Source organism: Panthera leo, chromosome F2 (assembly GCF_018350215.1).
Source record: "Panthera leo isolate Ple1 chromosome F2, P.leo_Ple1_pat1.1, whole genome shotgun sequence".
In the NCBI taxonomy this organism is placed as follows: domain Eukaryota; kingdom Metazoa; phylum Chordata; class Mammalia; order Carnivora; family Felidae; genus Panthera; species Panthera leo.
The window spans coordinates 63,021,221-63,032,825 of NC_056695.1; the positions used below are offsets into that span (position 1 = coordinate 63,021,221).

General features: G+C 45.4%; 1 protein-coding gene across 1 annotated transcript; it reads left to right on the forward strand.

Moving 5' to 3' along the window:
- Positions 1–2,610: 2,610 nt before the first annotated feature.
- Positions 2,611–10,835, forward strand: CCN3 (cellular communication network factor 3). The gene is made up of 5 exons (XM_042923498.1): positions 2,611–2,759; positions 2,887–3,112; positions 4,153–4,404; positions 5,614–5,828; positions 9,167–10,835. Exons 1-5 carry the CDS (start codon positions 2,688–2,690, stop codon positions 9,461–9,463), a joined length of 1,062 nt encoding a protein of 353 aa, XP_042779432.1. The 5' UTR covers positions 2,611–2,687; the 3' UTR covers positions 9,464–10,835.
- The last annotated feature ends 770 nt before the right edge of the window (positions 10,836–11,605 follow it).

Consider the following 11,605-nt stretch of genomic DNA (forward strand, 5'->3'; position numbering starts at 1 on the left):
GTGTCAGGCCTACGGAGGACAAAAATCTATCCCAGCATGGAGGATTTGCCAGAAGATGACCTGGACACAGCAAAACATGACCTGATAATCATCAGATAGCTTCACTTTCAGTTTCCCATTGTTGTAATGTGGAGATCCTTGTCTAGAAGCATTTACAGCAGATGGTAGGGTGGACATGTATGGCTTTGCCTGTCACACTTGCTTTCTTCTTAAAGAATAATCCCTTCTTTCCTAGGGAACTGTTCTCCCACCCCATTCCAACTATGTGGTGTTCGCTAATCCCCATTCCTCATTTTTCTTGTCTCTTTCACTTAACCCAGGGTGAACTCATCCAAATCCTCTCCTGGAACTTTCCAAATTGAGCCAAGGGAGAGGGACATTCCTTCTGTGGTGATAAGGTCACAATGTAAGAGGTTAGGAAAACTTTAAGATGGACACTTCCCTTATATGGGAGAAGCTGGTCTGTAGTGGGACAGAGTAAAGAAACTGACACCCAAAAGACACAATGAAAATAGATGGCAGACACTGGGTCTGATAGTTCCAAGGCCCTGATCCGAGCGGCCCCTGAGGCCTAGTAGCACCCTTCCTCTTCAGTTACGTGGGAAATACCACAGCATCCCTGCAAAAGTCCTCTTGCCGAAGCTGGTTCCAATTTGGTTTCTACCACTTGCAGTCAAGAGTCTCATGTTAGCCGCAACTTCTTGACATTTTCATCCTTACCTTTGATTTCACACTGCTCCTCTCCTCTTCCCCCTTTCCAAGAAGAGTCAGCCCAGCCTCAGTGCTGCCAATTTCTCCTGACTCTGGCTATTTATATTTTGAAAACCTGGCCAATATTCTTGCTTCTAGCTATGCCTCTAGTAGTTCTGGATCGATAGGTTTCTCAAAGCCAGCTCCCATTTCAAACTACAACCAGGAGCCCTCACCAGAGAATCCAACTGAGAGTAGGCCAAGAGTAGGGCCCAAGGATCTGTAGTTTTAAAAAATACACGCTGGTTGATTCTGATGTGCAGCCAGATGGAAGCATCACTAGGCCAGATGAGCCAAGAAGCTTGTCAACTTGAAGAGTATAGGAGTGTCTTAGACATGGCACAAATTAACTGCTCAATCTCTCGTCAAGCTTCGAGAACTGCCGAGTCTGGTTTACCTCACAGAAAGCGGAATGACTGCAGGCTTGGAAATAGGTAATAGCCGTTTCCAGCTGCTCTAAGAACTATCCTGCAGGGGCTTGGGATGACGTCACCATGGGGCACAGGCCTTACGGGGGCAGGCGTGGCCCTTTATACAAGCTGCGTTTGATTTCCTTCATGCCGGAGATGGATGATGCAGAGGAAATTCATTTCTTTTTAAAGTGTAGAGTTACATCACAAGACTGTCCAGTATTTCTTATAAAGTGTCTTTCCAATGTGGCTATCTTCAAAGGAGCTGGGCATCATCATTCCCGAGGCAGCAGCCAAGCTGAAGTACAGGGGAGAAATTTTCTGTTACTCCATGGAGCAGTATCACCTTCGGAGCGGTCAAAACCGCTCTCCACCTCACGAGAGATGCCCAATGATGGAAATGGCACGGCGGCCCTTTTTTGATCGTGGATAAGGGAGAGTAGTGAGGGAGAGACTGGGTTTGCTGCGGGAGTCAGCCAAGTAAAGCAGCGACCGGCCTCACTCCTCACCTGATTCACTGACGTTTGGACAGTGGCTGAGCTGAACCTGCCTCGCCGACTCTCAACTTCTCTTGGATTTTGGCATGTGCTGATTCACATCAGGCATGACACGACAGGTGTTTCAAGGCTTTCTTCCATCAGGAAGAAAGTTTGTATTTACCTCTTACATTTTTATGTTATTATGTTTTGCTTTTATTTCTTCTCAGCCTGCAGAAATCGTGAGTTTAAGAATGGGGGACTGGGGGGGGGGGGGTGGTGCTGGGAATGATTAGAATCAAAGAAACTTTGCCATTTGGCCAAAAGTATCCCTCAACCCATAGCTGCGATGCTCTGCTTTGCTCTTTTTCTTTTCTTGCTTTCCCCTCCACTTTCTTGCTTCTCTCTTTCTGCTTCCCTCCCTTCTTTCCTCTCCTCCCCTTCTCTCAACACATTCAAAGAGTGCCCTAAACGGTGACAAACTTGCATGTGCTTCCCTTATGACTAACCCCCTGGGCCTCTCGCCAACCCCCCACAGATGGCCCCGAACTGCAGGCACCCCCGGAGGAGAGCCCCACGTGTGCTTGGAACGGCCAGCGCGCAGCGTGGTGGGGAGTGCCGGTGTCTCGGTCCTGGGGGAAGGCAAAGCGGCTTCCAGGAGGAAACGGGCGTTTCCTTCCCACGCGCTCGAGCGAGCCCTGGGTCCCGGCCCCGAGACTCCACCCTGCCCCTCCCGGCGCTTCGGGAAAAGCCAGTCGCCACACACAGGCACACGCAGGCCCCGGGGCCGCGCCCTAAGGAGAGCTGCACCCACGGCCAATTGCCATGGCAACCCCGGGGTTCGTTCCATTCCCCACCCAGCAGATCAACCCCCCCCTCCCCTTGCCGGCCCTGCAGCCAACCCGCGCGAGCGCGTCCCGGGAACGCGCTATAAAACCTGCGCCGGTGCCGCCGGGGGACAGAGGCGGGCGCCGGACCTGCAGCGGTGCCAGCCGGGCCGATCTGGGGCGCCAAGTCTCGTCTCGTCAAAGCGGGAGGGAAAAGCCCGATCATGCAGAGTGTGCAGAGTCTGTCGAAGCGGTGCTTTTGCCTGGGCTTTCTGCTGCTCCACGTCCTGGGACAGGTGAGTGGCGCGCCTCTAAGCTGCGTCTGGTTACTTTGCCCTAATGAGTGGCCCGCGCCCGGTGACCGAGTGGCTCTGCCTTCGATCTTTCCTGCTGAGAGCTTTCTCCTCGTCCCGCCTGCACCAGGTCGCTGCGACCCAGCGCTGTCCCGCCCAGTGTCCCGTGCGGTGTCCCAAGACGCCGCCAACCTGCGCCCCCGGGGTGAGGGCCGTGCTGGACGACTGCTCCTGCTGTCTGGTGTGCGCCCGCCAGCGCGGCGAGAGCTGCTCGCTGCTGGAGCCTTGCGAGGAGAGCCGCGGCCTCTTCTGCGACCGCAGAGCGGACCCCAACGCGGGAACCGGCATCTGCATGGGTAATCCGGCCCCCTGCGCCTCCTGCCCTCTGCTCCCGCAAGCTGCCTTTTCCTCTCCTCCTCTTCCCAGAGGGTGACGTGCAAATAATAATAATGGTGATGGTGCAGTAGGTGATGTTTGTGGAGCGCTTACTGTGCGCCAGGTATGGTCTGGGGCGGGGCGGGGCGGGGTGCGGGTGCTTGCGGCTTTGGGGAGCCGCCAGAAGCCAGAGAGGAAACCTGCCCGCAAAGGTGAGAAGCATTCGTCACTTGCCTCTAGATAGAGGGGCAGCGGAGCAGAGTTTAGAGCCAGTGAAATCATTTCCTTTGGACATTTCCAAGGGGATGCTTGTGGGTGACGGGATTCTGGGATAACTCCCATGCTCACAGTTCCCCAGCACGTTTGTTTTCACACCTGTAATGGTCCTGTTTGAGCTAAAACAGCCCCTGGTCTCCTGGGACCACTATGTAACCCCAGTTTGGACTGTGAATAAAATAAAATGCAGGCAACGGGCCAGTCCAGGCTGGTGAGACCTAATCGATGGGGGATCATTTTTCCACGTGGTGCACCATTTAGTCTGAGGCTGCCTGCATCCCTCCAACCCCACAAGAGGGATTGGAATAGGCTTCTCCTTTCTTCTCTAAGCTGGTGATGATTTATTGTGCTGGAGTGCCAAGGAATCCCAGCACCCTTGCCGATTTGACCAGTTAACCTGTTTGGAGAATACAAAGTGCACTTTTGTCTTTTTAATTCTAACCTGCTGGAATAGGAGAGGTCAAGGAGGTTCTAGCTAAATGACTTTATCATTGGGAGCAAGAGCTGTGGCACCTGGGGAGTGTCACTTCTTAGCTGTGCTCCTCTTTCTTCATCTGCAAAATAAGTGGCAGGATGAGATGGGTTTCTTCTTGCTTAGGGAGGCCTCCGGGAGGACATCTCTCTGCCAGAGATAGAGAAGAAACTAGGAAAAGAAGGACCCGAGGTTTGCATGTAGCTTTTCTAGCTGTGTTGTTGTTTATTCTCTCTGCCCTTCCCTCTGTGCCTTGCTCCCCTGACGCCCTAGCTGTAGAAGGAGACAACTGCGTGTTTGATGGGGTCATTTACCAAAGTGGAGAGACCTTTCAGCCAAGCTGCAAATACCAGTGCACCTGCAGAGACGGGCAGATTGGCTGTGTGCCCCGCTGCGAGGAAGACCTGCTCCTGCCCCAGCCTGACTGCCCAGCTCCCAGGAAAGTCGAAGTGCCCGGGGAGTGCTGTGAAAAGTGGGTCTGTGACTCAAATGAGAAGGCAGAATTAGGAGGCCTTGCCCTTCCAGGTAAGATACTCAGGATACCTGACGGTGATCAGAGCCCAGGTTAAATGCAGGCAGGAGGCACGTATCCTCTTTGGGGATCTGCAACGAGAAACTGGCCTCAGTTTCTGCCCATTCGGTTGTGGATTCCAGATTGCCCACTGAGATCAAGCACATCACGTGTTGGAATCCTAGCCAAGTTGTTGAAGTATGCACACAGTTTCTCCTAAAGAGAACCTGCTGCATTCAGTGGTTCTTTTGAGCAAGGGGATTGATTTTGTCTTATTGGATGACTGCTGTTTAGATTTTCATCTGCCCCCATTTGATCCTTAAAAACATCACAAAGATAAAAGTAAAAAATATAAATTATCACTCTTTTCTGGATTCTGTGTATTACCTTGGGCTCTCAAGTAGCATCCGTAAAGACTGCTACTTTTCCCTGAACCGGTATCACAGAGACCTGTCACTTTTCCAGATGCTGGCGGAAGGGTGAAGGGTCTTTGTTTTGCTTTTCTTTTTGTTTTATCGTATAAAGGAAATTGTTTTTTGAAAAGAAAAATTCAAGAGTCAGGAGAGACTATTTTAGAAGCCATTAATCACCCAGATTATTTATACTGGCAGTACATGGAGCTTTACAGTTTTTCTGAGGTCAGAAATGATCAACCATGACCTACAGATAGGAAAACTGCCATGTAGAAGAGAGAGCCCCAAGCCATACATGTTAAGTGTTGGGACAGAACTTTTTGTAATCAAAGTCCAAGTGTCTATATCCCATAATCCAAATAACCAGTTTTACCAGTCTAGAGCAAAGTATTTCAAAGTATTGCCTTGAGTTGAGAGGTTCTAATTGCTCATCTAATTAAAATTCCATCATGATCCTTTTTCTGTACAAAATCGCATGTTGAAAACGCTACAGTTTATGGAATGGCTGTTGATGCTATACTGTTCTACATTCTTGAGACTACCAGGCTTCTTTAAGACAGCGTCTCCCAAGCTTCTTAAGGACAATTCAACAGTCCTTCTTCAAAGCTTTCTTAAAGGCCTACACTGTGCTGGTATTGTGCTACCTCTTTAGGGTTTATAAATACAGAGATCCAGTTCTGGCCCCTGAAAGCACCTGAGTTTAGTAGGTACAGAATTGAATGAACCCTCTTTCCAATGATGGTTGAAAGGACCACTCAGCAATCCCCATGGTTTACTCAATATGGCCACCTTGATTTGTACATCCCACAGCCTACAGGACAGAAGCCACTGTAGGTGTTGCAGTCTCTGACTCAAGCATCAACTGCATTGAGCAGACCACGGAGTGGAGCGCATGCTCCAAGAGCTGTGGCATGGGTTTTTCCACCCGGGTCACCAACCGGAATCCACAGTGTGAGATGGTGAAGCAGACTCGCCTCTGCATGGTGCGGCCCTGTGAACAAGAACACAAGCAACCGACAGATAAGGTAGGAGCCTGGAGGCAGCCAGAGGAGGTCATGTTGCCTGATGGGCATCTGGGCTCTAGACAGTCACCGTGACACTGTGATACTTATTGACTCGGAGGTCAGCTGTAGCGGGGAGTGAGCCCCAGAGGAAAGGCAGAGAGGTTCCTGAAATGAGTGAGTTTACCTTGTTTTTCTTCCTTCTCTTTAATGTATTGAAATATCCCAAGCAACTCACAGCCGGTCCACAGGTAAAGAGGGTGGAGCCCGAGTTGAGAATGATCTGGCAAATCTCACTGCATTCCTGGAGAAAAACTGGCAGCTCAGTTGCCGAGCACAGTTGATTTGAGAGAAGTGATTTCTGACCTCAGTTTTCTTCACCCCTTTAGGCTTGATCTGCAGGAAGCACAGGATAGAAACCATGTCTTCCTTACTCAGCCCTCAGTCCCCAACATCCTACCTGTACATATTGTGTGCTTGATACACAATCGTGGACGAATAAATGAATGGGTGTCTGGGAATTATTTTCAGTATTTTAAAAAGTCTAGTGGGAATAGTATATTTGCCAGCATAAGGCGATATGTGCCAAATAAAATAGCACATTTCTTTCCTTTTTTGCTGGAATTATATCAACTCAGTATGTTAACACGGAGTATAAGGCATGTGGATCAGAAGCTCTGATTGGTTCCTGATGACATCACACGTCTTGTTACCAGAGCCCTAGATCAGATAAATTCAATACCCAAATTGAACCATTAGTTGGAAATTTGTACAAACTTAATGCTAAAATAAAACAGTTTCTAGCAATGAAAGATTTACATATCTCCACACTGAGGCAATATCATCGAAAGCCTAAGGGTGCAACTCTGGAGCCAGACAGCCTAAAACCCTGGCTTACTCCATGAACTAGCTATGGAATCTGGGTCCATTTTCTTAACCTCTAAGCCTCAATTCCTTCCCCCATATAATGGGACCGTCAACAGTACCTACCTCAAAGTTGTCATGAAGATTAAGTAGAATGAATTTGCAAAGTGTCTGGGCATAGATTACTCTGTTAACATTAGGCACCATTACTTAACATTAGGCCTCATTTCCATTTGTTGCTAAAATGAGAGTCTCTAGTGGTCATATTAGTTAAATAGCTACTTAGCTATATGACTTGGAAGTCCATCCTAATTTATGTTTCTTCCACCAATTTTGAAATAACACCTAGAAGCATCTTATCTCTAAGATAAGCTAGAAGCTGCACCTTCCCACACTTAGGGGAATTCTATTTATTTAGTTATTTGTTTATTTATTTATTTATGTAATGTGTATTTATTTTTGAGAGACACACACACACAGTGAGAGTGAGGGAGGGGCAGAGAGAGGGAGACACAGAATCCAAGCAGGCTCAAGCTAGAGCCTGATGCGGGGCTCAAACTCACGAACCATGAGATCATGACCTGAGCTGAAGTTGGACATTTAACCAACTGAACCCCTTAATTATTTTTTTATTAAATTTTTTTTTTATATTTTTATTTATTTTTGAGAGAGAGATAGTATATGAGCAGGGGAGGGGCAGAGAAAGAGGGAGACACAGAATCCGAAGCAGGCTCCAGGCTCTGAGCTGTCAGCACAGAGCCTGACGCAGGGCTCAAACTCATGAACCAAGAGATCATGACCTGAGCTGACATCAGACGCTTAACCAACTGAGCCACACAGGTGCCCCACACACTTAGGGAATTCTAACATACCTATTGCACAGTTATGTAGATTCACCCACAAAGCCACCTTTGTCTCTCTTTCTCTGTTCCCCTCTCCTGTCTCTCTGCTTCTCTCTCTCTCTCTCTCTCTCTCTCTCTCTCTCTCTCACACACACACACACATCCACACACTCAGATGTTACTGATCTTGTACCCTTTTTTGTGGACATTATCAAGAATATATGCTACACATTAAATATGAAAAGGTAAGAAACAAGAGACCCTTACTATTGTCAAGGACACACTTGCTTCTTTATTAAATAAGGCATTTCCATGTCATGCCCCTAAAATTTTGCTTTTTCTATTATTTCTTTCGCCAAAATTTATATTTTTAATGTAACTTGCACCCAGTATAATATTAGGAAGTATTATATTTGAGATACATACATTTCATAAAGATTCAAAAATTTATTTGGAATCTAGGGAAATACTAGCATAATAATCATTATTTCCTAACACCAAGAGATGTTTCAGTGTGCTTCTCAAAGACCAGCAGCAGCATCTAAGAACTAGTTAGAAATACAAATTACTGGGGCTCACATCAGACCTATTGAATCGGAAACCATGGATCTAAGGCCCAATAATCTATGTTTTAGCAAACTTTCTAGAAGATTCTGATGTACAATACAATTTGAGAGCCACTGATTTAAGAGAATCCCAAGCCTCAGCTCTCCATAGCTGTGGGCTCTGCCTAAGAAGGTGAAAAGCAGAAGAGAATTGTGGCGAATTAGTATGTGAAGAAATCTAAGTGGAAAATAACCATAGAGTCAATGTTGTCCTGAATTATAAATATGGGGGGGTCCTTATCAACCATTACTAATGGCATATTGAATAAATTCTCCACTTACCTTGCCTTCATGGAAAATAACCTTAATATCTCATTGTCTTAGACGTTCCTGAGGTTATAGTATATTAGAAAGATTGGGCTTGTGTCATTCATTCATTCACTAACTAGATATTTCTGGTGATGTTAACCCTGTGAGACTCCATTTACTCATCTGTGAAACGTGGGTAGTTGTCCCTTATGTGAATAACAGATCCTTGTAGGGGTGAATGTTGTTAATAAGGTTAAGTGAGTTAATGCTGAAAAGTATTTGAAACATTAGAAGGCGTGCAATGTGGCCAGGTATATTTCCTTTCTCTTTATAACACCTAAGAATGCATTGGATAAAAAAACATCAAAGACTGTTTCAGTGCCTTGAAAAAGTAGCTTTCTTTAGCCTATATGCACGTTTACCCTTATCCTCATCGGCACAAGGTCAAAAGATGGTTGTGTACGGTTAGGCCAGGTTTTCACATTCTAGGCAGGAAAGAAAATGAATCCAGGAAGCAATAAAGAACTGTACCTGTCTGAAAGGCAAAGGGTTTCCAAGAATCCCTTGGTTTATATATCATTGGCCAGAACTTTAGCACAAAGCCATTTCAAGCTCCCAAATACTCTGGGGAAGCAAATACTTTTACCTGACCAGATTGTCCAAACAAAACTAATGTATGTCAGCAAAGAAGAAAGCACAATGGATATTGGGTAGGCAACTAGCAATTTATTCCGTATCCCTAAAATGGTCCCACAGAGGAATGGTAGCCATTCCATGAATTGCTCCTTTTCTTCTTTCTTAGAAAGGTAAGAAGTGTCTTCGTACCACAAAGTCACTCAAAGCCATCCACCTGCAGTTCAAGAACTGTACCAGCCTGCACACCTACAAGCCCAGGTACTGTGGGGTCTGCAGCGATGGCCGGTGCTGCACCCCCCATAACACCAAAACCATCCAGGTAGAGTTCCAGTGCTCCCCAGGGCAAATCATCAAGAAACCAGTGATGACCATCGGGACCTGCACCTGTCACAGCAACTGTCCTCATAACCACGAGGCCTTACTCCAAGAGTTAAAGCCAAACACCAGCAGAGGGGAAATGTAAGATGTGTTCCTTGAGGAGGATACCTACAGAGGCAAAGTGTAGCTACCCAACATCAAATGAATATAAGAAAAATTAGGAAGAATTATTACTTTACCCCTGAGTCCTATGTATTGCCTGTAGTCATATGAGGTCAGTTATATCTGTCTTGTTTTTTTAATAAAAGATCTGATTAACTGTAAACTTGAAATCAAGTTAAGCTCAGGATAGTACTTAGGGGTGATTTACTTTTCTGTGGTATTGGCTACAAATGAAAATTTCTATAAATGTAAGAAATCAGATACATGTTTTTACTGTGTAGATGATCACATTACACTCATCTTACTTTGTTATACACTAGTGGAATGTCAAGAAAATGTCACTGTCACAAATGTCAGTGATGTTTAATATCATACTGAACACGTTGTCATACAAATATCTTGGCATATATCTTTGACTTGACAGGCCTCTGTAGAGCGCTCTTTTTGAGCAGCTCAACTCTGAACTTCCAAGTTCAAGATCCGAGGACACGTGTAGCTGTTCAATTTGAAATCCAGAGACCATTAGTCTTCTGTTTCGTTGCATACTAGGAAGCAGACTGTATCTACAGGAATGGAATGTTTGTTAGTTAAGTGGACTGGTGCGATAAACTTGCTCCATTTCACATGAGTTGACTCCTTTCCAAAGAAAGAAGCCAACAGAAAACTCTGCTTGATGCAGAGGAGACCAGGCCGCTCAGCCCTTCCATTTCTACACGCTGGAGGCTGCTGGAGCTCCCCACTTTTTCATTCAGAAGAAGCAGAACATATCGGCAGAGACTTTCTCACCTTACTGATGAGGAAACCGGGGCCCTCTGATGACTTTCAAATGTGCTGGTAGTAGATTTTGGAAAAGAAGAACAAAATCACCATGACCGTGGTGGTAAAATACCATAAATTTTATGGGAGTTCAGAATTATTGTAGACATGCCCAAAACTTATCCTTGGGCCCTAATTATGCAAACTCACAAACAAGATAGATGTGTATACATATGTGTATCTAATTTGTCAAGCTATAAGATAGCCTGCAAACTTAAATGTATACATCCTTTTAATGTCACCATATGTGTTCAGCTTTTCTCTTTTAAAGTATTTATATGTAAATTATACATTTTTTAATATTCTTTTTACTTTCTCTATTTGTCAGACATCACTAAATAAACACGATTTTATCAGTGTGTGACTATGCCATTACTTATGGGCTTATGAGTTGTTCATTGAAAATATAAATAATGGATGGACCTAGAGAGCACAGTGCTAAGTGAAGTAACTCAGACAAAGACCGATGCCATATGATTTCACTCACATGTGGAATTTTGGGAACAAAACAAAGAAAAAAAAGAGACAAACAAAAGAAGCCAGACTCTTAAATACAGAGAACACACTGGTGGTTGTCAGAGGGGATGTGAGTCCGGGGTTGGGTGAAATAGATAGAGGGGGGTAAGAGCACACTTCTCGCGATGAACACTGAGTAATGTAACGAATTGTTGGCCCCTTATATTGTACACCTGAAACTAATATAACACTATATGTTCATTATACTTCAATATTAAAAGGAAAATATAAGTAAAATTAAAATTAACAAATTCAATCAGACACCAAGTGACAGCATCTATTGAAAGCAATGTAGCTATTTTTAGATGAGCTTGCAATGTCTTAGCAGCAGGGAAGCAAAAGACAGTTCTTGCTGAGTTAGGTGATCTCTATTGCTAAGGCCTCGGATATTCTCCACACTGTTTACTCAAGCCAACATCTTGAGCCCTAATATTTTTTTCTGGACAACCTGCTAGACACATCTGTGTATTAAAAATTAAACATGGATCAAACAAAACTTGCCTCTCTGGCTTCATTCTCTAGTCAAAGGGCTCTCCATCCTCCCAATTACCCAGCTTAAACCACCAGCATTATCTCGATCAACCTGCTCTTACCTTGTGCCCAGAAAAGCATATATCCAGGGGCAATGCAAAGCCCAGCAGGGACCAGGGCTGCCATCTGGGCAGGGTGAGGGTCAGAGTTAATATAACCTTTATGTTAAAGTCCTGGTGGTTGCAATGGGTCTATAGTTCTCTCATAATTAAAAAAAAATCATATTCCCAACTTTACTTCCCCTTACCTGCAGCCTCCTTCC

What these genes read in the sequence shown, in the direction of transcription:
- CCN3 (XM_042923498.1), top strand. Translation starts at nt 2,688, where the DNA reads ATGCAGAGTGTGCAGAGTCTGTCGAAGCGGTGCTTTTGCCTGGGCTTT. An exon ending in GGGAACCGGCATCTGCATGG is followed by an intron (nt 3,113 to 4,152) that starts GTAATCCGGCCC and finishes CTGACGCCCTAG; the next exon opens with CTGTAGAAGGAGACAACTGC. An exon ending in AGGAGGCCTTGCCCTTCCAG is followed by an intron (nt 4,405 to 5,613) that starts GTAAGATACTCA and finishes TACATCCCACAG; the next exon opens with CCTACAGGACAGAAGCCACT.